The sequence below is a fragment of the Haemorhous mexicanus genome, chromosome 27, assembly GCF_027477595.1.
Source record: "Haemorhous mexicanus isolate bHaeMex1 chromosome 27, bHaeMex1.pri, whole genome shotgun sequence".
Taxonomy (NCBI): domain Eukaryota; kingdom Metazoa; phylum Chordata; class Aves; order Passeriformes; family Fringillidae; genus Haemorhous; species Haemorhous mexicanus.
This window is the reverse complement of record NC_082367.1, coordinates 393,613-413,539: the sequence shown is the minus strand read 5'-3', so window position 1 is coordinate 413,539 and position 19,927 is coordinate 393,613. Positions and strand designations below refer to the sequence as shown.

Here is a 19,927-nt window from a genome sequence, read left to right as displayed (position 1 = left end):
TACTTCTGCTCTAATGAGATCAGCCCCATTTGGTCCAGGCGACAGCAGAGTGGAGAGAGACCATTGACCCACCCCATGCCAGGGGACATCTCCCAAAAGCCACCTCATTAATGAATGGGCTCTCGTTAACAAACACAGGCCCTTCCTCTGCCCTCCCTTTACAAACAAAAAGCCACAGGACCAAACTAAAGAGGCCAAGACTAAAATTAAACCACTGATGAGTTATTTTTAAAGACAGAGAATGCCCATAAGGTCACCTGGGAGCAAGGATGCACCTGAGCATCCCTCATCAGGCAGGGCTTCCCACACACACTATTTTCCCCTCTTAATTTTCTTCCTGGTGTTGCAGCATTGGAAAAAGCAGATTCCAACCACTCTCTTTTGTGCTAAATTTATCCTCCTCTGCTGTAAATATCTGGCATTAGCCTGAAGCCCAGGGTGTAGGTTGGGTTTCTTTCATAAATATAAGAGAAGCAGAGGTACTTCAAACTGCCAGAGGGCAGGGTTGGATGGGATATTGGGAAGGGATTGTTCCCTGGGAGGGTGGGGAGGGGCTGGCACAGGGTGCCCAGAGCAGCCATGGCTGCTCCTGGATCCCTGGTAGTGCCCAAGGCCAGTTGAAGCCCAGCTTGCCCATGGGAAGGGGCAGCTCTTTCCATCATGCTGCCCATCCCAAGGGTTCTGCCTGCCACTGCATCCCTCCAGGAAAAACCCAAACAGCCCTGAAAGAAGAGGAGGGAAGAACCCACTCCTCCCACTTCCCTATCTCGATGATTTTCTTCCTCCTACAAAATCGCTGAGAGATAAAAATAAATTTAAAAAAAATTTCCAAGAGCTATTAGAAGGCAGGGAAGGCAGGCAGGATGACAGGGAGAGGGCGGCACTGGCAGACAAAAGGTGCCAGGGGAGCAGGTCTGAGCACTGCAGCATCTGCTTCCAGGAAATCCCGCGGGAAGACAAAGCTGATGTGTGCCGGATCCTTCTCTGTGTCACAGCCAGCACAGGAACCAGGAAACCACTCACCCCGACTTCTGTGCTGAGCATCTCCCAAAGCAGCCCCAGCACCCAGGGCTGATCTCCCACCACCACAGGGTCCTTGGACAAACTGCAGCAATTCCCATGGGAGCAAACCATCAGGCTTCGCTGTTCAAGGGTTTTATGGATTGCAGCAGGAGCTGATTGGGAAGCAGTGCTGGAGCTGAGAGCTGAAGGAGCAGCTCCTTGGATGGGATGGGGAGACATCAGAGCTCTTCAGGGTGGGGACAACAACTCAGTCCCACCCAGCACAGGGACAGGGTTGTGCAGGGACACAGCAGCTCCATGCACTGGGAAGCTCTGATGCACAGGGGGTTTCTTAATGTCAGTGAATTCGAAAGGAAAATCTAGGAAAAAGCACATTTGAGGGAAAAAACACCCACAAATATGTTGCTTTAATATTTTGAGTGAGGGACCTTAGAGCCCCTTTCAGTGCCAAAAGAGACTCCAGGAGAGCTGCAGAGGGACTGGGGACAAGGCCTGGAGGGACAGGACATAGGGAATGGCTCCCACTGCCAGAGGGCAGGGATGGATGGGATCTTGGGAATTGTTCCCTGGGAGGGTGGGGAGGGGCTGGGCTGGAATTGCCAGAGCAGCTGGGGCTGCCCCTGGATCCCTGGCAGTCTCCAAGGCCAGGTTGGACACTGGGGCTGGAAGCACCTGGGACAGTGGAAGGTGTCTCTGCCAATGGCAGGAGGTGGAACTGGATGAGTTTTCAGGTCCCTTCCACCCCAAGCCAGTCTTACAAGCTCTCACTTGCCTTACCCAGCTTCCTGCAGCTGCTCCTTCAAAAAAGGAACAATAAAGAGACAAAAAAAAAAAAAAAATCATGATTGCAACATGGGAGAGACCCATCCATCATCTTTAGGTGAAAAAGAGACAAGTCAGGAGAAGGGGGTTAAAAAGCCCTAAACCAAACAAGAAAGTAAGAAGGGAGTAGGATGGAAAGGTAGCAGCAGGTGGCCAGCAGCCAGCACCCACTCCAATAAATCCCACACTCCTTGAAACTGGCTGATCTCCAAAAAAAAACTCATTTTAATCTGAGACCACGAGACTCCTTTGGAAAATGCTCCCTGGAGAGGCCCTGGCACTGTGAAATCCTTTTGATCCCCTGAGCTGCTGCAAGGACCAAGGGGGTGATGGGGCTGCAAGAGCCTCATGCACAGCTCCCCACCCAAAACAGGGTAAAACTACCCAATAACAGGGTCCCTGCACCCCCCTGGTACCCCATGATCATGAGCAAACAGCATTACCTGGTCTTAGGGGAGCTACAGGGACAGGTATCCTTTTCCTGGGGTGACACTGCAATGCTCACACCCTCCAACCCAAGATGTCACACCCACTTTCCCATCAATCCTGGAGTTTATTCCTTAAACTCTTTGTGTTCCTTTAAGACCCCATCTCCTGCTGAGCCACAGTTTTTTCCTCAGGTAGGGAGAGAAGCCCCATTCCACCCAACCCTCCAGCCCCCTGCAAGCCCCCAGGCTTTAAACTCAGGTAGTTCACTGTAGATTTTAAATTACAGCTGAATGTTGAGCAGAAAACTCAACTAATTACAAGTTTCAGACACTCCACCAGCCATCTCAACCCCCAGCTCTGCTCTCCCCAGGAAACCCCCTGGACACACACCAATTAGGATAGCTCCGTTTAAAGCAATTACTTGGAAAAATCATCCAGGGAGAAGCAGGGATCTGCCAGCAGATCCTTGCCCTCACCCAGCACCCAGGACATGCCAGGAGAGACAGGATGGAAGGAAAAGGTGATGGGGAAAGGAAATGGCAGAGCAGAGTTAGTGGAGGGGGAAAAGCTAAATTAAGCCCCAGCATGAACAAGGCACAAGATAAACACCTGGAGGCAGGTTGATGGAAGAGCAGAGAGTTTCCTATAAAGCAGGTAACATTTTAATAAACAGAAAAGGTGATTTTTACTATTGAGCTCTAAACAAGCTCTCCTGTTTTTCTGCCCATCCTCAGCACAGGACTGGCCCTTCAGGATCAGGCAGGAGCCAGTAGTCCCAAAAGCAAGGAGCATCCCAAGTCCAGTGAACCTCACTGAGCAAATGGGTTCAGAGACAACTCAAGGGGGTCACAGCAAGACAGAGTTCAGAGCAGAGAGCAAGCAAAGCCCCCAGATGCACCCAGGCATGGTGCCCACACCATCCTCCTGGAGAGGGGAGCTTCTCACAGCTGCCTGGCTGGGTCTGCTCCTCTAGCCTGGGCACCAGAGAGGACGTGGACCCAAAAAACAACAAAAAACAGTTTTAAACCGATGAGATTTTTTTTAAAAGTCCATTTTCATTTTCTTCCTGACCATTCCCAAGACTTTGGAGATGCCTCCAACTCACAAGCCCTTCCCCACATTGGAAAAAGCCAGAAACAGTTTTTTTCTCCATTTCCCTCATAAGCAGGCAGAAGCAAAGTCTAAAACACTGCAGGAATTTAACCAGGAGGAGCCACATAGTCCAGCCCTGGAGTACAGGACACAGAGGCAGGGTAGAGACAGAGGGCCCCAGGGACACAGGGGGACCCCGGCACTCACCGTGAGGCAGGTCAGGAACCAGGTGAGGCATCAGGTAACTGCGGAGGAGCTCCCAGTCGAAGTCATCGTCCTCGCCCTGGCTGTACTCGCACTGGTTGGGGTCACTGTCCTCCTCGAAGGTGCAGCCAGCTGTGGGGACAGACCTGTCAAGCCCCTGAGCTCAGAGAGTGGCTGCTCCCTCCCCAAAAGCCCACCAGGATGGTGTGATGCTCCTGGAATGCCCCCACCAGGACAGTGTGATGCCTCTGGAATGCTGGGGGACTCCAGGTATTTCCCAAGGGCACCATGAGCAGGGGTCTGGTCCTGGGTGCTACCAGGGCCCCACGGCTCCTGTGCAGCTTCACCAATGACACAAGCTGGCAGGTCTCAGGTCCCAGGGAGGCCTTAGCAGCATGAGTAGGATGTAGCTCCCAGCTTTGCTTCTCAGGGGTCGGTAGCACAAGGGGTTTCCCCCAAGAAACAGCATTTGGCTGTGGTGGCCACACAAAATTTGTGCTTTGACCCCAACCCTCCACCTGTGGCTTGGGCTCCTGGGGGTCTCTCCATGGCCTGATGTGAGCGTGGCAGTTCTGAGCCAGGACCTCCAACCCTGAACACAGCCCTGAGACCCCCCCCTTGGCACCGCTGAGTCCTTTCGGCAGTCATATTTTATTACAGATTAATCTCTTGGGGGTCCAAGGGTGTTTACACAGCACCTCCCTGGTCTACAGCGTGCTCAGCTGAGCACGGAGAAGTGCAGCAAAACCAAAAGGCCACTTGCTCCCACGGGAGGTGACACAGAGAGAGCCCCCCCGTCCCGCATCCAGCCCCCTCCTGTGATCCCGCATTCCAGTCCACCCCCATTTTCCAGCTCCTCCATCCAGCTCTCCCATCATCCCACATCCATCCAACTCTGGAGCTCAGGTCAGCTTTGCTGTGTGGCCACTGGGGGCTGTTGGTTCACACTGCCCCATTGTCCCATTAAACCCACGATTACAGGACCAGGGCACAGCGCTAATTAACGGGGCCAGGCTCACGAGGGGCCCCAGGAAGCCCTGAGCAAGCGGAATGAACAACAGCAAACATCCCCTAATGCACCAGCAGGAAAACAGAGCTGGGCCAAGGGATTATTTCTGCTGTTTTCTTCCTATTTTATCCCAAATTACATCAGTAATTCCCCCCACCACCTGGGGATTTGGCAGTTAATGGCCTTGCTGCTGGCACGGGTTGTGCCTCCCTGTGCTCAGGGATGCTTGGATGCAATATTTAGTCAAACACGAGTCCAAACACTGGGAAAAAAGCCCATAAGATGTTTAGGAAATTTCAATTCCCAACTCTTTCATATATAAGAAGACATTTGTGGCTTTTTTTGCCCCTTTGCACTCATTTTTTAAAGCACAAGGGCACATTCCAGCTCCATCACCAACTGTTTTTTCCTCTCAGAGCCATAAGAAACTTCTTTTAATAAACCTGTAAGCAAATTCTCTTCTATTCATATGTCTGGAGGCACTGAGACATCACAGCTTTCTTAAAGCCCTTCCCGAAATGGAGCGTCTGCCCAGCCCACGTGCGGATGTGCCCCCACACTGCAGCCCCTGGTCCTCAGCTCTCACCACGAGACGTGTCGGATTTTAGAGTCTGGAACTTGGCTGCACTTTCTAATGGGAGGAAAAGCACAAATCTGTCAAAATTTTCCAGGAAGGAAGGGAAATAAAATAAATTTCAAGATAAAACAGTGTCAGAGACTAAGTGCCAAGTGATTTAAAAGAAAAAAAGGCCCGAGTGTTTCTTTCCAAGATCTGCTGAGCGGGATATTCTGGGAGGCAGAAATTTGTTCTTGGGGGATTTTTTTTGGCCTGAGAAACCAGAGCAGAGTCAAACAATGTTTCAGGCTGGCAGAGCCCCATTTCCCAGGGAAATGTGATTCCTTCACCCCCAATAAACTATTCCCAGCCACTGAAAACGTAATGAGATATTTACCCTACTCCTCCTGCTGGACTGCAGCCCCCCACCCAAATTCTGCTGCCATCCCCAGCACAGCCACTGCCACCAACCCATGACTCCATCACCCCACACCTGCATCCTCAGCCACCCACAAGACAATGCCCAAGCTCCAGAAGTTTAAAATACAATTACAGAGCAGATATATGCTGGCCAAGCTGATCCATCTCCCTCCTCGGACAGGTTTACTGCCAAGGCTTTTCCCGGCACGAGCCTTCCCTCCCATCCACGGCACAAAACAAAGGCAGTTTGACTGGCCACTCCATTTCCCTGACTAATTTGTCCATGATTTGTACACACAGGGAAAAAAGCCAAAGGGGCTTCACAGAACCTTGGTTTCCATGAGTTACGGGATGCTTCTGGCACCATCTCTCCACAGCCAAGGACAGAGCTGGGAGAAGCTCGACCTCCAGCAGATTCTCCCTCCTCATCACAGGATTAAGGGCATAAAAATTAACACCTGAGCAATTAAATGCCATCACCCCAACTCCACAGGGGGTGGCTGGAGGTGCTCCAGCAGCAGTGGAAATTCAGAGAGGGGAAACCTAGAGCAACCTGCAAAAAATTAATGTTCCATCACAACATTTGTAAGGAGGGCAGGGAGGCTGCAACCCAAAATATCCACCTGCAGCAGTGGGAGGGTTATTCCAACCCAAGGGCAGCAGGACAAGGACTGTGGGAGCTGGGTGAGACTGCTCCAGATATGGATACATCCTAAAAACAAATCAAGGAGCCCCCAGTCCCGTGAGCTGGCTCCAGGCCAGGGTGACAGCAGCTTCGGGCGCTGAGGTGAAGGCAGCGAGCGCAGGAGGTGCGATCCCAATGCAGCAGCAGCTAAAAATACTGCAGGGATCTGGGGGTCTGTCCCCAGGGGGTGGGACATGTCCGAGACACAGCCTGAACACCCCAAAGCTGCCTAAATCACCCCCAACACAGAGCCTGCCCCATGCACAAGAGGCAGCCTGTGCCAAGGATGAGACGTGCCCCATTAAACGCCCCACACAAAACCCTCAGAGCATCACAGCGTTCCTGGGCAGAGAGGGATGAGCACCAACACAGGGGTTTAATACCAGATGGACCAGAATTTTTTTTTAAAAGTAAAAAGAGGTGGTTTGAGAGATTTGCTAAGGAGATGGGGACCAGTGCTGCTCAGCCTCCTCCAGGTACTGCTGCCACCTCCATGCACCCACCACATGCCCAGGTGGAAGGGAGCAGAGGCACAGGCACCAATGTAGAGGTTAAACAACAGATGAAGTAAAATTGTTTGAAAGAAAGCAAAAAAAGGTGGCTGGGGGGGTTTGTCAGGGAGCCTGGTAGCAGGCTCAGCATCCCCCTGGGTACCACTGCAGCACCAGGGCATGCTGAGAGAGCAGAGGCATGGGCACCAACGTGAGGGTTAAACACCAGATGGACTAAAAATTCTTAAAAAGAAAAAAAAGGAGGTGGTTTAGTAGATTCACCAGGGAGGACACCACTGCCACCCAGCATCCCCCTCTACTGGGATGAAGAGGAGGAAATCTGGGGAAGGGAGGGACTAGTGATTCACAAAGAAAAGGGAGGAAAAGAAAGACCAAACAGCCAAGTACAAAGGACAGCATCTAATTAATTCTCCACGGCCACCGAGGAACGTGGCCGCCTGCCTACAGCCCACCCTGCGCTCTTTCATCCACAGAGTCTACACTGCTCTCACTTCCAAGTTAATTACACACTTAAACCTTTCCTGTTTAACCTCCTGCACCATGAGACATGATCCATGTCTTCTCTTGCCTTTTATTGAGCAGCCTTGAGAAGGCTCCTGTGCCAAAGGGCAGCCAAGCACCATTCAGGACTGGGACCACAGCCCAGCACCATCCGGGACTGGGATCACAGCTCGGCACCATCCCGGATGGCAGGACTGGGATCACAGCCCAGCACCATCCGGAATGGCAGGACTGGGATCACAGCTCGGCACCATCCAGGATTGGAGTCACCACCCGGCACCATCCAGAGCAGGATTGTGCTCTCCCCCACCCAAGACGCTCTGGGGTATCATCTGATGGGAACAAAAAACCAATAATGTCTCAAAATGGGGACAGGCTTTATGAAAAATGGGCTCATACCAAAACTTAAGCAAGTGCTGCTTTCCCAGAGCCACAAAATGCAGTGCAGCCACCCAGGACACCCAGTCCTGATGGGAAAAAGCCTATTTTGCTCCTACCCTGGCTTAGCCAGGACTGGATCAGCCCCATGGTCATCTCTGGGGTGCAGCATCTTGGGAGCACAAGCCACAGCACTCCATGACACAGGCACCAGCCAGGGGAGATAACACTGGCCATCTTTCAAAGTCAAAATAAATTTTTTATCCCTGGCCTTATCCAGCAGCTCCAGTCCTCCACCCCAAGTAATTTTCAACAGGAAATGGGGAGGATTTAGATACCCACAAGACACATAACACGCTGCCCCTGCCAAGTGCAAACACCCTACAGAGTGAAACCATCATCTGACCACAGCAAGATGCGGCATGGGGAGAGCAGAGCTCTCCTGCCATCAAATCCAAAGTTTTCACTGCCTCCCAGGAGAAGGGATGGAGGCGGAGGCTTTGCAGTTGCACACCCCCAAATTATCACACCCAAGACCTCTCCTCTTAAATGCATGTGAGGAAGATGCTCTTTGTCTGCACCAAAGGATGAAGCTTTTATACAGGATAAATGGTCAATGAGCTGCTGCAAATGGGGAAACCGAGGCACAGAGGGGATGTGGTGAAGTCCCAGAACACTGGCAGCCCAGGATCACCCCAGGGATGGCAGAAAGCCCAGGGAGCCGGGTGTGCTGGGATACAGAACCACAGCTCCAGCAGATCTCGCCAAGGTGCCATTCCTTCCCAGCACCCCCGGAGCAGAGCCAGCCTTCCACCTCCCAGATCCCAGCTGCTATTTAAAGGTGCTTTCCTTGGCACACTCCTACGGGAACGTGCCCCGGGAAGGAAACGCCAGGAGCTGCTTTCCTCTGGGTACCAGCAGACTCAGGGGGCAGGGAGCACATTCTGCAACTCATCTAAAATTAGATGCACTTCTCAGCCAGTGAGACCCTATACACAGCACCCCACAGGCTCCCAGGCGAGGTTAAGGGATCCAGGATCATTTCCATCTGCAGGGTGCTCATATTCCCAGGGGTGGAATGTTACAGGGGCTGTTTGGCACTGAAGAATCCAGCACAGCGGGAAAACCCAGACAGGGAGAGGTCCTGTGTGCCAGCACCCCAACATCTCACACTGATGGGGACCCTGGCCACACTGGTACACCAACAGCTCCATAGCCAAGCCCAAACACCCCAGGATTTCACTGGGAAAATCTCTTCAGCCCAAGCAAAGGGGAGCTGAATCTCTCTGTAGCTGCACTTGGCACATGCAGAGGGCCTGGGGCACTGGCACAACATTGAAAGTGTTTCTGTGCATCACACCCCAGAGATGATGACAAACCCCCTCCCTGCTCCTCTGCTCCCCACTTCTGCCAAAGTGAAACTTTTAAGAGAGATATCACTGATTTCTCAGCCCCAATAAAAACTGATTGGAAGAATATGGAAAGCAGCATCATTAGAATTCTCACCAGTAGTTTGTTTTGGTTCTCCAAATCATTTTAAATATTGTATTTAATAGAAAAAATAATTTGCTCAGCTGTAAAAAACATCAATTTGCAACTTGAAGCCTTGTATATTAGCCAGAGAAGCTAATGTGTAAACATTAGCAGCTCCAGGAATGTGTGGGGTTTGGCCAATGCAATTCCAGGGAGACAGCAGACAGATATAAGACAGAGGATTTGCATAATAAGTCACTTATGCCTGATAACCTCAGTGTTTGGAACATGCAGGACTAGAGAACAATATCCATCTGCCAGCAACTACAGAAGACATAAATCTCCTTTTTCCTTTTTTTTTTTCCTTCTTGACTGGTAAAGACTCTTTATGGCTTTTACCTGCAGGTCCCCAAGGAGTTGTCAAACTTCCTGCAGTGAGTACCCAGTCCCAGCAGCCTCCAAGAAACCCCAGGGATGGGGGAGAATTGGCAAATCTGGATTCATTACAGGCATTTTGAAGCAAATACAACTGGGAAAATACAACTCCAAAGACTTTGCAATGCCACAGGGATGGCTTGTGCTTGGGCAAAGACCAAGTGTGCCATACATCACTGTATGGAGAAAATGCATTCAAAAGCAAAGGGGGAATAATTAATCTTGCCAGAATCATTCCTTGGGCAAACCCAGCTGCCAACTGCAGCTCCACATGCTCTTAGCTCCAGAGAGATCAGCACTCCTGGGACTGTGGTGCTGCATCACCCTGCTGCAGGCGGCACCAGGAATGCCTCCCTGGAGTCTACCTCCCTGGCTGCTCTGGAGATGCTGGGGGACACAGGCCAGGAGGCTTTAGCTCCATGCCCAGAGGGGATTTAACACCCCATCCAAAGTCTGTTGGTGCCCAGCACCCGTATCCAGCCAGTGCTGCTCCCAAGCAAGGACCAGCATCACTCTGTTACTCAAGCCCTGCTCAAGAGAGGTCCTGCAGCACAAAAACACCCTCGAGCTGCACAGCCAGGAGGCCACTAACCCACTGCACAAGTGCTTTAATAGTGAACCACCACTTAATTAACATCGTCAGTGCAGCCTGGTGGACTCCATGGGAAAAAAAACAAGGCAGGAAACCTTTGGAAACCTCCATCCTGCCATTATCGATCCCACCCTGTGCAATTACAGCTCACGGGCTGCAGGGCTGTGCAACACCTCAGGGAAAAAAATGGGAACAAATTAAAATAAACTAGAAAAGGCAGGGACAATAAAGCTCATTTCTCCCCCTCACTCCTTTATTACTAACAGGTCCCCCAGGTCTCTGCTGAGGACCATCCACTCCATATGCCAGGGACACAGAGACCAGGACCATGAGTCCCAAGAGGCACACACTGCTTTCAGGGGATACCTGAGGACACAGAGATGCTCCCTTGGCAGGAATTCAGGCAGGAAAAGCAGCTGCCCTAGGACACATCAGTACCATACCAAAGCCCTGGGGGACTCTAACATCAGCTGCAGAAATCATAGGAAAGAACAAGTTTTCCAAACCAACCCCATTGTGCAGGGGATAAGAAGGGGGCAACCGTCAGCCTCCCCTCCAACAGCAGATCCCACATCTCTGCAGTGATGGATGTGGGAGCACAGTACTGGGAGGCTCATCCTCCCAGGACAGAGCATGTGCCAGCACTGGGAGGGCCTTGGGAGGCAGCTCCAAGGGTCACTGATGGCATTCCAGGGCAGAGAACAGAGTCGGGGAGCCCTCGGCCCCCATCAGGGACGGGGCCGCAGCATCCCCACTGTGCCCAGCACCCCGGCCAGCCCTAGGTGTGTTGCATTGTTCTCAGGGGTCCCAGGAGGAGGGAAGAGACGAGAAAGTTGACTCCATGTTTCAGAAGGCTTGGTTTATTATTTTATGCTATATAATATATTAAAACTATACTAAAATAATAGAAGAAAGGATTTCATCAGAAGGCTAAGCTAAGAATAGAAAAGGAATCAATAACAAAGGTTTGTCTCTGACCGAGACAGTCTGGACAGGTGAACTGTGATTGGCCATTAATTAGAAACAACCAGATGAGACCAATCACAGATCCCCCTGTTGCATTCCACAGCAACAGATAAGAATTGCTTACAGTTTGTTCCTGAGGCCTCTCAGCTTCTCAGGAGGGAAAAATCCTAAGGAAAGGATTTTTCATAAAACATGTCAGTGACACTAGGTGGGATAAAGGTGGGAAGAAGAGGAATAAGGCTCAGTGCCATGCAAAATCCAGGCCACCATCCTCCTCCTCCTCCTCCTTCTGTGCCACCAGCAGGAACAGCAGTGTGAGCTGACTGATGAGGGGCTGGAAGGTGACAATGTGTGACATGGGCACATCCATCAGCAGCATCAGGGCTCAGCTGAACCTCTGCTGTGGCATGGGAGGTTAAAGGCAGGAACCCTCATGGGAGGAATTACAAGGAGCTATGTGCCCAGCAGGTCTGTCACAGCTCTGGGGAACACGATGGACCATGCCAGGCACCCTTCAGCCAGGCACAGGTAAGGAAATGGCATATCAAGCCCAGAAAATAAAAGGTTTATTTTTACCAGTCCATGAATTTGGCTCAGCCACCCCTGTCAGCGCTGGCTTGGGCATCCATCCATCCTGACCTGGAGAACCCTCAATTCATTCCAGCAAAAACTCTGGGATTACACTAAGTGTGCAGGAATAACTGAAGAGTCCCTGCAGTGTCAGAAGTGCACACAACACCCTGCAACCCCATGGGAGAACCATGAAACCCCAATACCCAGCACCTTCCACCTCCTGCCTGCACACATTCTGCCCCAGACAAATCCCAGGTCCCATCCCCAACCAGCTGCAGCCACCATTCCATGGAAAGGAAGGCAGGACACAGCCTCTCAGACAGAGAAATGTCACAGAGCCAGCAGGTCCCCAGACAGGAGCCTGGGTGAGAGACTAAATAAAAAATTCAGCTGACATAAAGAAAAATAACCCAATGAGGAGATGCAGTGCTTTAGTTTAATATTGTTATAATCCAGGGAAAACAGACTGGTTGCTGGCTGCAGAAAATCAATGGGATATTATCACTCAGCAGACAAATGAAAAGACAGTAAAAGTAAGAAGAAATAATAACAAATAAGAGAGTCCTTGGGAAGAGCCCCGGAAGGGCAGTGGCTGAACCTGCACCACAGGAAGAATTCAGAGTCTGCCTCAGCATTGAGAGGCTTCCAAAGTCACTCCCAAGCTGCTCCTTCCCCAAAAACGCACTGGAAAGCCCCAGCACCACCTCCACAGGAAGAGGCAGATGCCCCATTGACACCAAAACCACAGAATCAGATGTCCCAGTGAGGACTTTGAGGTGCCAGGGGGTGCCCAGGATCACCCATCTGTGCTAATTCAACTAACCACATTGAAGCACCTGGTAATTAAGGAAAGAGCATTTATGCAGCTAATTACCCAGGGTGTCAGCATACCTCTGCTAACAGGCAAGATATGCTGGGAGGGAATGAGGACCTGGCACCCAAGAGTGTGTGGGGCTGTGACAGGTCCTTGTCCCCACGGGTGGGCTGCCAGCAGCAGGGAAGGACTTTGGAGGAGACAGATCCTTGCATGGATCTGCCTGCACTTCCTGACCAGCCCTGAAAATTGCTCCTGTTGAACCTTCCCTCATTGTAGCTTTTGGAGGAACCCAAGGCTCCAGGGTCACACAGCACAGGACAGAGAGGGGTTGCACCGTGAGGAGCCCTACAGAGCACCCCCAAAACCACAGAAGCTCCACAGACACCTCCAAATCCATCCAAGCAAGGGAATGCAGTTCGCTGTAGTCCATCCCTCTACCTGTTCTCACCTCCATAAGCAAGTGGCCACAATGTTCCACCCCCTCCAGAGAAAAGCCGTTCCCACATCTCCTGTCAGGACACAGCAGCAAGACCCCTCGGACAGCACCCCAAAGTCAAGCCTCACGCTCTGGGGGAGCAGCTGGGCCATAGCAAGTGATTCATCTCCTCTTCTAGACTGGCCACCACTCGCCTCTGGTGACATCCTGCTCTAGGGGAGCCTGCCCCAGGCGGCACGTCCAGCAGCTGAGGGTCTGGAGCCACACGCGCTCCTTGGCTCGGCTAACTGGGCTAATTAGGCTGAAGGCCTCTAGCACAAAGCAGCACACAGGCTCAAATGCCCAGGAGTAACCAGGGCTTGTATCCTGAGCAGGGCTGTGGGGACAGTGGCCTTGTTAAGACTCATCAGGTCATCGATGTCGCCGTCCCTCATCCTCAGAGCATCTCCTGCCTCCCCATCGGAGCTACAATTCTGGTTAACTTAACAATGTCAGGAAAGGTTGGATCCACATGGGGAGTCCAGGGAACCAAAGCAGTTATTGGTCAATTTAGGGCTCCCCAGCACCAGCACAGCCTTGGAACGGCAAGGATGGACCCTCTGGCAGTCTGGGAAGGCTGCAGGGAGCTGGGAGGGTTGTGCCAGCACAGCCACCCTGTCATGGGTGATTTAATAGCATTTTTCAAGCCCAATTTAAAAAAAGGCATAAAAAAATTGTGTATGACAAAAATATTCAGGAAGTTGCTCCTGCTGCAACATACTCCCAGCCCCCCCAGCTGCAGTGAAACACTCTGCTCCATTGCATCCTTGTCAGGGATAGGGGCTTTCCCAGCTTCCAGTCAGGGCCCACGCTGGGTGGGCAATGGGGTCCCCTGGTAACAGGGGGCATGGCAGGCACATCCCTGCCTTCAGCAACAGGGCTGCCCAGAGCCCCCCACGCCCCAAGCTGGACCCACCATCCCAGCTGCAGGACACTGGGGTTGGCCAGGTGACAAAAGGGTGGCAAGCACCCTACCTTACCTCCCCTCCTGTTCCTCAACACCTTCAGCACTTTGGGAGGCAGGAAGGTCAGGAAATAAATTTATGGCCAAAGCCAGTCAAGAGGCTCCTTCCAGCTGTGAATCTGTCACAGAGTCAAGGTGACACACGGAGACCAAACTGGGCCCCAAACTGCAGGAGCATCACATTCCTGGCATTCCCACTGCAGCCCAGCCTCCTCACTGGAACAAGCAGCATCCCAGTGGCCAGGCACCCACAGGAATAGCTCCTGCAGCGCTTGGTACCCCATGGCACAGGGGGAGTTCTGCTGTCCTGCTCCTGCAGTGAGCATAGAACCAGCACCCAGATTTGAGACCTGGCAGAGACATCCAGGGACAAGAAAAAGGGACAGCCCCAGCCTGGTTCGTCACAATCCACGCTTGAATTCAATCTCCAGGTGTGAGAAATTGGGGTGCAAAGCCTGGGACCCTTAAACATGCAGTAAGCATGTTCCCCCACCAGTGCCCAGGCAGGAGCTGCAGACCTGGGCTGCGACACCCAGGCAGGACCTGGAACAGCACACAAGCAGCTGGGAATGAGCTGCAGCCAGCAACAATCCAGCAAGCAGGAACAACACTTCTGATCTTAAAAAAAAAAAAAAAAAAAAAAAAAAACCACCATAAAATAACAGCCGCAAAGGGCAACTGACATGTGAGCCCCTAGTGCTGGCAGCAGGGAGGGAGAAAGGGCTGCTCCAGAGGCAAGGACTCTTCTGCCTTTGCCTTCCAGCAGCTGGAAGAGCTGGACTTTGGGTTTTGATCCAGGCAGAGGGTGCAGAACCTGCCGCTCCCAGGGCCAGGAAAGCAACAGCTCAGGAACACCCAGGAAAGTCCCTCTGACACCTGCCAGCTCCACAGCCACTCCCCAGAGATGCCCTTCACCCAGCAAAGAGCAGCAGAGCCCGTGTCTCCAGGACCACTCCAGCCAGGCAGACGCTGGCTGGCACCCCCTCCCCACCCATCACCCACCCACATTCACCCCAGCACAGGTAAAAGCAGCAGCAGCTCCTGCCGTGCCACCTGCAGTGGAAAGGAAAAGCTCCATCTCCAGGACCTATTTATTTTGAGGTTGCAAACGAGCAAGCGATTAGCTTCAGGGGATTCATTGTTGGGAATCCTTCTTGTCCAGAGGGGAAGGCCTCAGTTTTCTCTAAGTACAAGGAGGGATCTCCAGGCTGGAATGAGAGAGTAGGATCCAAGGAAAGCTGCAAAGCAAATCCCAAGCTGCCATGGGGAAGAAGAGGTTTGGGAATCTTGACATTTAATCACGCAGTAACTAAAGGTTTGCAGACATGTCTAATAAGACAATTATAGTGCATGTTAATAATAGATTATTAAAAAGCTTATTTATGGAGGTTTAAGCAGGCAGATGGTAGGGCCATGGTGATAAGGCTCTCCAGAGCCTGTACTACCTCCCAGCTCCCAGGGATGCAGCAGGGATTTGCCTTCCTCTGCCTCCAGCCCCCTGTGCTCAACCCTCACACGACTGCCCAAAGCAAAGCAGCAAATCCCTGCAGAGGGACTGCAGCCAGGAGAAGATTCTTATGGGGCATTTTGGGGTGCTCAGAGCTCCCAGCCTTTCTGCAGAGCAAGGACTGGGTGATGAAGTGATGAAAAAGTTCCATCTCAGGTGCAGTCAAGGGAAAAACCAACATCAACAGGCAGCAACAGGGGTTGGTCACAGCCAGGATGGGGGTTAAAGCCACCAACACCTGCCTTGGTTTTCAAGGGGGTCTCCCTCCTCCCCCAGAGCCCTGATCCCAATAGACTTTATTCTGGGAAAGCTCCCAAGGAAGCTGGAATAGGGCTGGTTTGGCTTAGTTTGGATAACAAAAGGAAAAATGTGCATTTCGGGCCAGGAGGTGATTCACCAGCATCCTTGTTCCCGGGGCCAGGGCAGGTCCAGGCACCCAGAGGGAAAACATGAAACAGGAGTTTTGGAACAAGAAGAGGGTAAAAATGAAACAAATGCAACTGCAAGTCTTGATGGGGAAGGAAAAAAACCCAGACACTGCCAGGCTGTACCATAGAGCTGCAGATACAGAGTCAGAGGGACAGGTCCATCCAGGAGCATCAGCATCACTCTGAGCCTCCCTAAATTCTGCTTCTCCCTCATGGACAGTAAAAATCCACCACACTCCAGTGTCCCTCTGCACACACTGGAGAGCAGTGGGCTCAGGAGCCAGAAACCTTTGCCCTGGGCACACTTGGGCATGTCAACAGGATTTTCCGGAGCATCTCGACACAAAAGCCTCAGGGGTGTTTGCACTGTCTGGGCGCTCTGGGAAAGGGCATGGCATTCTCAGGGCATTAAAAACACAGGTAGGAGCAAACAAGAGAAAGAGCTTCTTCCCTGGCACAACAGAACAGGCAAGAGGGAAAAAACCCCCAAACAAACAATAAAAAACAAACCATGAAGCCTGAAACAAGCTGACAAGGAAAATGTAAGGTTCTCGCACATTTTATGTGCTTGGTGAAGGCTGAGTGGGAAGAACAAAAATGCCTTGGCATGGGAGAGCCCACAGACAGCCAGGGAAACAAACCCCGGGAAAAGCGCTGGAAGAGCAGCATCAGGCACCTGAGTACCCGGAGGGCACGAAACACTGACCCTGTCTCCCAGCAGCAGCCGGGGACATCTCTGCTCCTAACACTCCCCGCCCCCCCCCACACCCCCCCCCCTTCCCCGAGCATCCCCTGCTCATCCCTTCTCCCAGCACCTCCCGAGCCCCCGTGACCGTTAACGGGCGGGAGCTGCCCCGCTGCCGACCCCAATCCCCGCCCCGGGATCGGCGTCTGCTCTGCTGTTCCCATTCACTCGGCCGAGACAGCACCGCCGCGTCGGGGTCAGGGTCATCCGCGCCATCTCCTGCCAGCACTGTCGCGCGGGGACAGGGACGCTTGGGGGGCCCCGTCCCCCTGCCTGGCCCCAGCTGGTCACCACAGCCGGCAGCCGCCTCCCCCACCAGTCTGAGTGCCCCCAGAGACGCCACCAACGCCAGTCCAGTGCTCCCTGGCAGTCCCAACCTCCCAAGTGGAAGCTACAAACCCAAAGATTTTATTTGCTTAATTGCTGCTAACGAAGTCGGAGCCAAGTGCAAATAGCTTCCGCATAACTCCGGCAGGAGTGCCACACAGCAGCACGGCTGTGTCCCCATCGCGAGTCTCCACCGCCGGAAAACAGCCCGGGAGCGCGGGCTGGGACCCTTGAGCAGCACATTGCTGAGTTCTTGGGGTGCAACACACAGAAGCAGAGGTGCACCCTACCATGGAATCATTTGGGCTGGAAAACATGACTGGGTCCAGCCATGCCCTCAACACTTCCCCAAGTGCCGCATCCATCTTTCCTGGCAGGGAAGGCAAAAAGCGGAGGGAAATACCTGAGCCTGCACAACCTCTTGCCTCTGGGCCCAGCGCAGAGCCCTGCGAGCCAGGCGGCTCCTGGCCACGGGCTTCCAGCAGGGAAAGGCTCCTGCTGCAAAGAGCCCAGGGAGGAGAGATGGGGCTGCCAAAGGCTGCTGGTGCCAAGCACAGGTCCCCATCCCAGCCTGCTGACACTACATGAGTCCCCGCATCCCTCAGTTTGGGGGGTCAGCCGGTGCCTCTCAACCCCACCCAGGTCCCCTCTGTAACAAGCACAACAGGCCAGCAATGACAGCTCAGTCACTGTGAAACCTTCATGAACTACTAGAAGTTTGAGGGCTGCAGGAAGGAGCAAAGAACACCCTAAAGCCATGGTGGGCTGTAACCAGGGCACCCCACTTCCCCACGTGTAGAAGGGACCACCTATGCCCCTTCTTCACAAAGGCACAGCTAAAAAACACCCCATCTTCTGAAAATATCCGCTGAGACAAGCAGTGTGTCCTCCCCAGCGGCCTAGAGCACATGCAAATGGCTTCAATATTTTTTTCCCAGCCCTTGCCCACTGTGCAGGCCCAGGGATGAGCCAGACAACAGCCGGCCAAGCCACAACAGCAGGATCAAACAGCAGATCCAGGTGAAAAGCAGCCTGCAGTGAAGCAGGGGGGCCGGCAGCAGACACCTCACCTCCAGCTGGATCCAGTCCCCTCAGCTCCACTGCGGAGCTGAGCCTGCTCTGCATCTGCCAGGGAAATGGAGCAAACACACTCCTGATTTACACCAGGAGCAGGCTCGATCCTGCCCTTTGCCAATGTCATCCTGCAGGGAAGGGACCCCACCGAGGGAAAAGGGCTTGCTTGGGAGGGGACTCTCCCCACAAAGTCACTCCAGTCCCCAGTACGTCCCCACCACTGCCTCTCCAGCCCCTTGCGGGCTGCAGCAGCTCAAACCTGAGAGCCAGCAGAGCACCACACACCAGGGTTGGGGAGCAGCAAACCCCAAATCCCCCTCTGAAACTGAGGCGGGGGGGGGGGGGGGGGCGGGTAGAGGCCCCTTACTCCACCAGACCCCAGCAGCTCCATGCCTCAGTTTCCCCATCGCCCCCTGCTCAGCCCCGAAGCTCAGAGCAGCAGCTCCCGCAGCACACAACCTCTTCCCCCGAAATACAAACCCATTCCCTCCACCCTGCATGACCCGGGGGAGCCTGAACGGCTTCACATCCCCCACCCATCATCTCTCCATCCCCCATGCACGGGTCAGCCGCTGCTTGTTTTCTGCTGATGGGTATCACTATTTATAATCTTTGGAGAAATGCCACTACCCAAAAAAAAAAAAAAACAAAATCAATGCACCACCATAGGGACTGCGTGCAGGTGAACAGCATGGATTTAAAGGTGAAAAACCAAAGAACTAGGCAAAAATACACTTTAATGTGATCAGCATCACCCAGGAGCTGGGGGCGACAGCACCAGGGACCCCTTGGAGTGCGGCACCAAATCCCGTGGCTTCGTTTCCCCCAAAAAGCGCTGGTAGCCCCCGGTAGCAGCTCGGGAGCCCCAAATTCCCATTCTCCGCAGCATTCAACCCCATTCCAGCTTCCCGAAGGGACTGGGAGCGAGTCGTCGTCGTCCCGGCACACCGCATCAGCTTTTCCCGAGCCGCTGCCTAAGGGGTCCCAGGGCGCGCAGGGCTCAGCGCCGGGTAGATCAGGGGGCGCAGGGGAATATTAAAATACGTAAATTAATCAAATTAATCGATCGATCGTATCTCCGTACAACTCCCCCAGTACCCCCCAGCAAAACGAGAGCCGGGAGGCTGCGATCGGAGCCGCCGCGGCCGCCACCTGTTCCTACCGGAGGATCCCCAGCTTCCCGCCGGAGCCGCCAGTGAAACCACCGGGATCCCGCCGCCCCTGGGCACCGGCCTGAGGGCTCCTCTCGCCCGTGCTCCCCTCGCCGCCACGGAGGAAGTTTTCCCTCCCGGGGTGCGGCGGGAGGGGGGATCGGACGGCGGCCCCGGTACCGGCAGCGAGCGGGAACCATGGGGCCGCACTCGGCGAAGCATCCTCGGGGTGGGGGGCGCCGCCGAGACCCCCCGGCCGCCGCACCCCCGGCAGGGAAAACTTCCCCCGGTGGCGGCGGGCGCAGGCGAGAGGAGCCCCCATACCGGTGACCGGAGGGGAGGGAGTCGGGATTTCGGTGGTTTCACGGAGGACAGGGGTCCCGAGGCGGTTCCGACACTCTCCGGTGGGAACAGGTGGCGGTGGGACGGGCGGGACCTTCCGCGTAGCGGGGTCGGTGGAGCACCGGAACCGCACCGAGCGAGCAGGACCCCTCTCCCCGGCGCACACACCGCGCTCCGTTCCTACCGGCGGGCGTCTCGGTGTCCAGCGCGTAGACCCGCAGGGCGAGGGCAAGCAGCAGCGCCCGGGCGCTCCGCATGGTGCGGCCGGTGCCGGGGACCGAGCAGGGGGCGGCGGGGCCGGGGCCGCCGCCGCCGCTGCGCGCCCGCGGTTCCGGCGCGGCGGGGGCGCAGCGGGGCCCCCGTACCCGCCCCGCGCCTCAAATACCAGCGGCGGCGGCTCGCGCCCGCCGTGACGTCACCGCCGCCC

At 54.0% G+C, this 19,927-nt stretch overlaps 1 protein-coding gene across 3 annotated transcripts in view; it reads right to left on the bottom strand.

Moving 5' to 3' along the window:
* The window catches only part of PTPRU (protein tyrosine phosphatase receptor type U), a 57,660-nt gene extending 37,745 nt beyond the window's left edge, over positions 1-19,915 (bottom strand). For 2 of the 3 annotated variants that reach the window (XM_059868939.1, XM_059868940.1), the window contains exons 1-2: positions 19,685-19,842; positions 3,574-3,702 (exon numbers count right to left, since the gene is read on the bottom strand). In XM_059868939.1, coding sequence (XP_059724922.1) covers positions 3,574-3,702; positions 19,685-19,757 — 202 coding nt within the window. In that variant the 5' untranslated portion in view covers positions 19,758-19,842. Of the gene's footprint in view, positions 1-3,573; positions 3,703-19,668 lie in introns of all 3 variants that reach the window. The other variant, XM_059868941.1, reaches the window with a different exon arrangement.
* Positions 19,916-19,927: the final 12 nt, after the last annotated feature.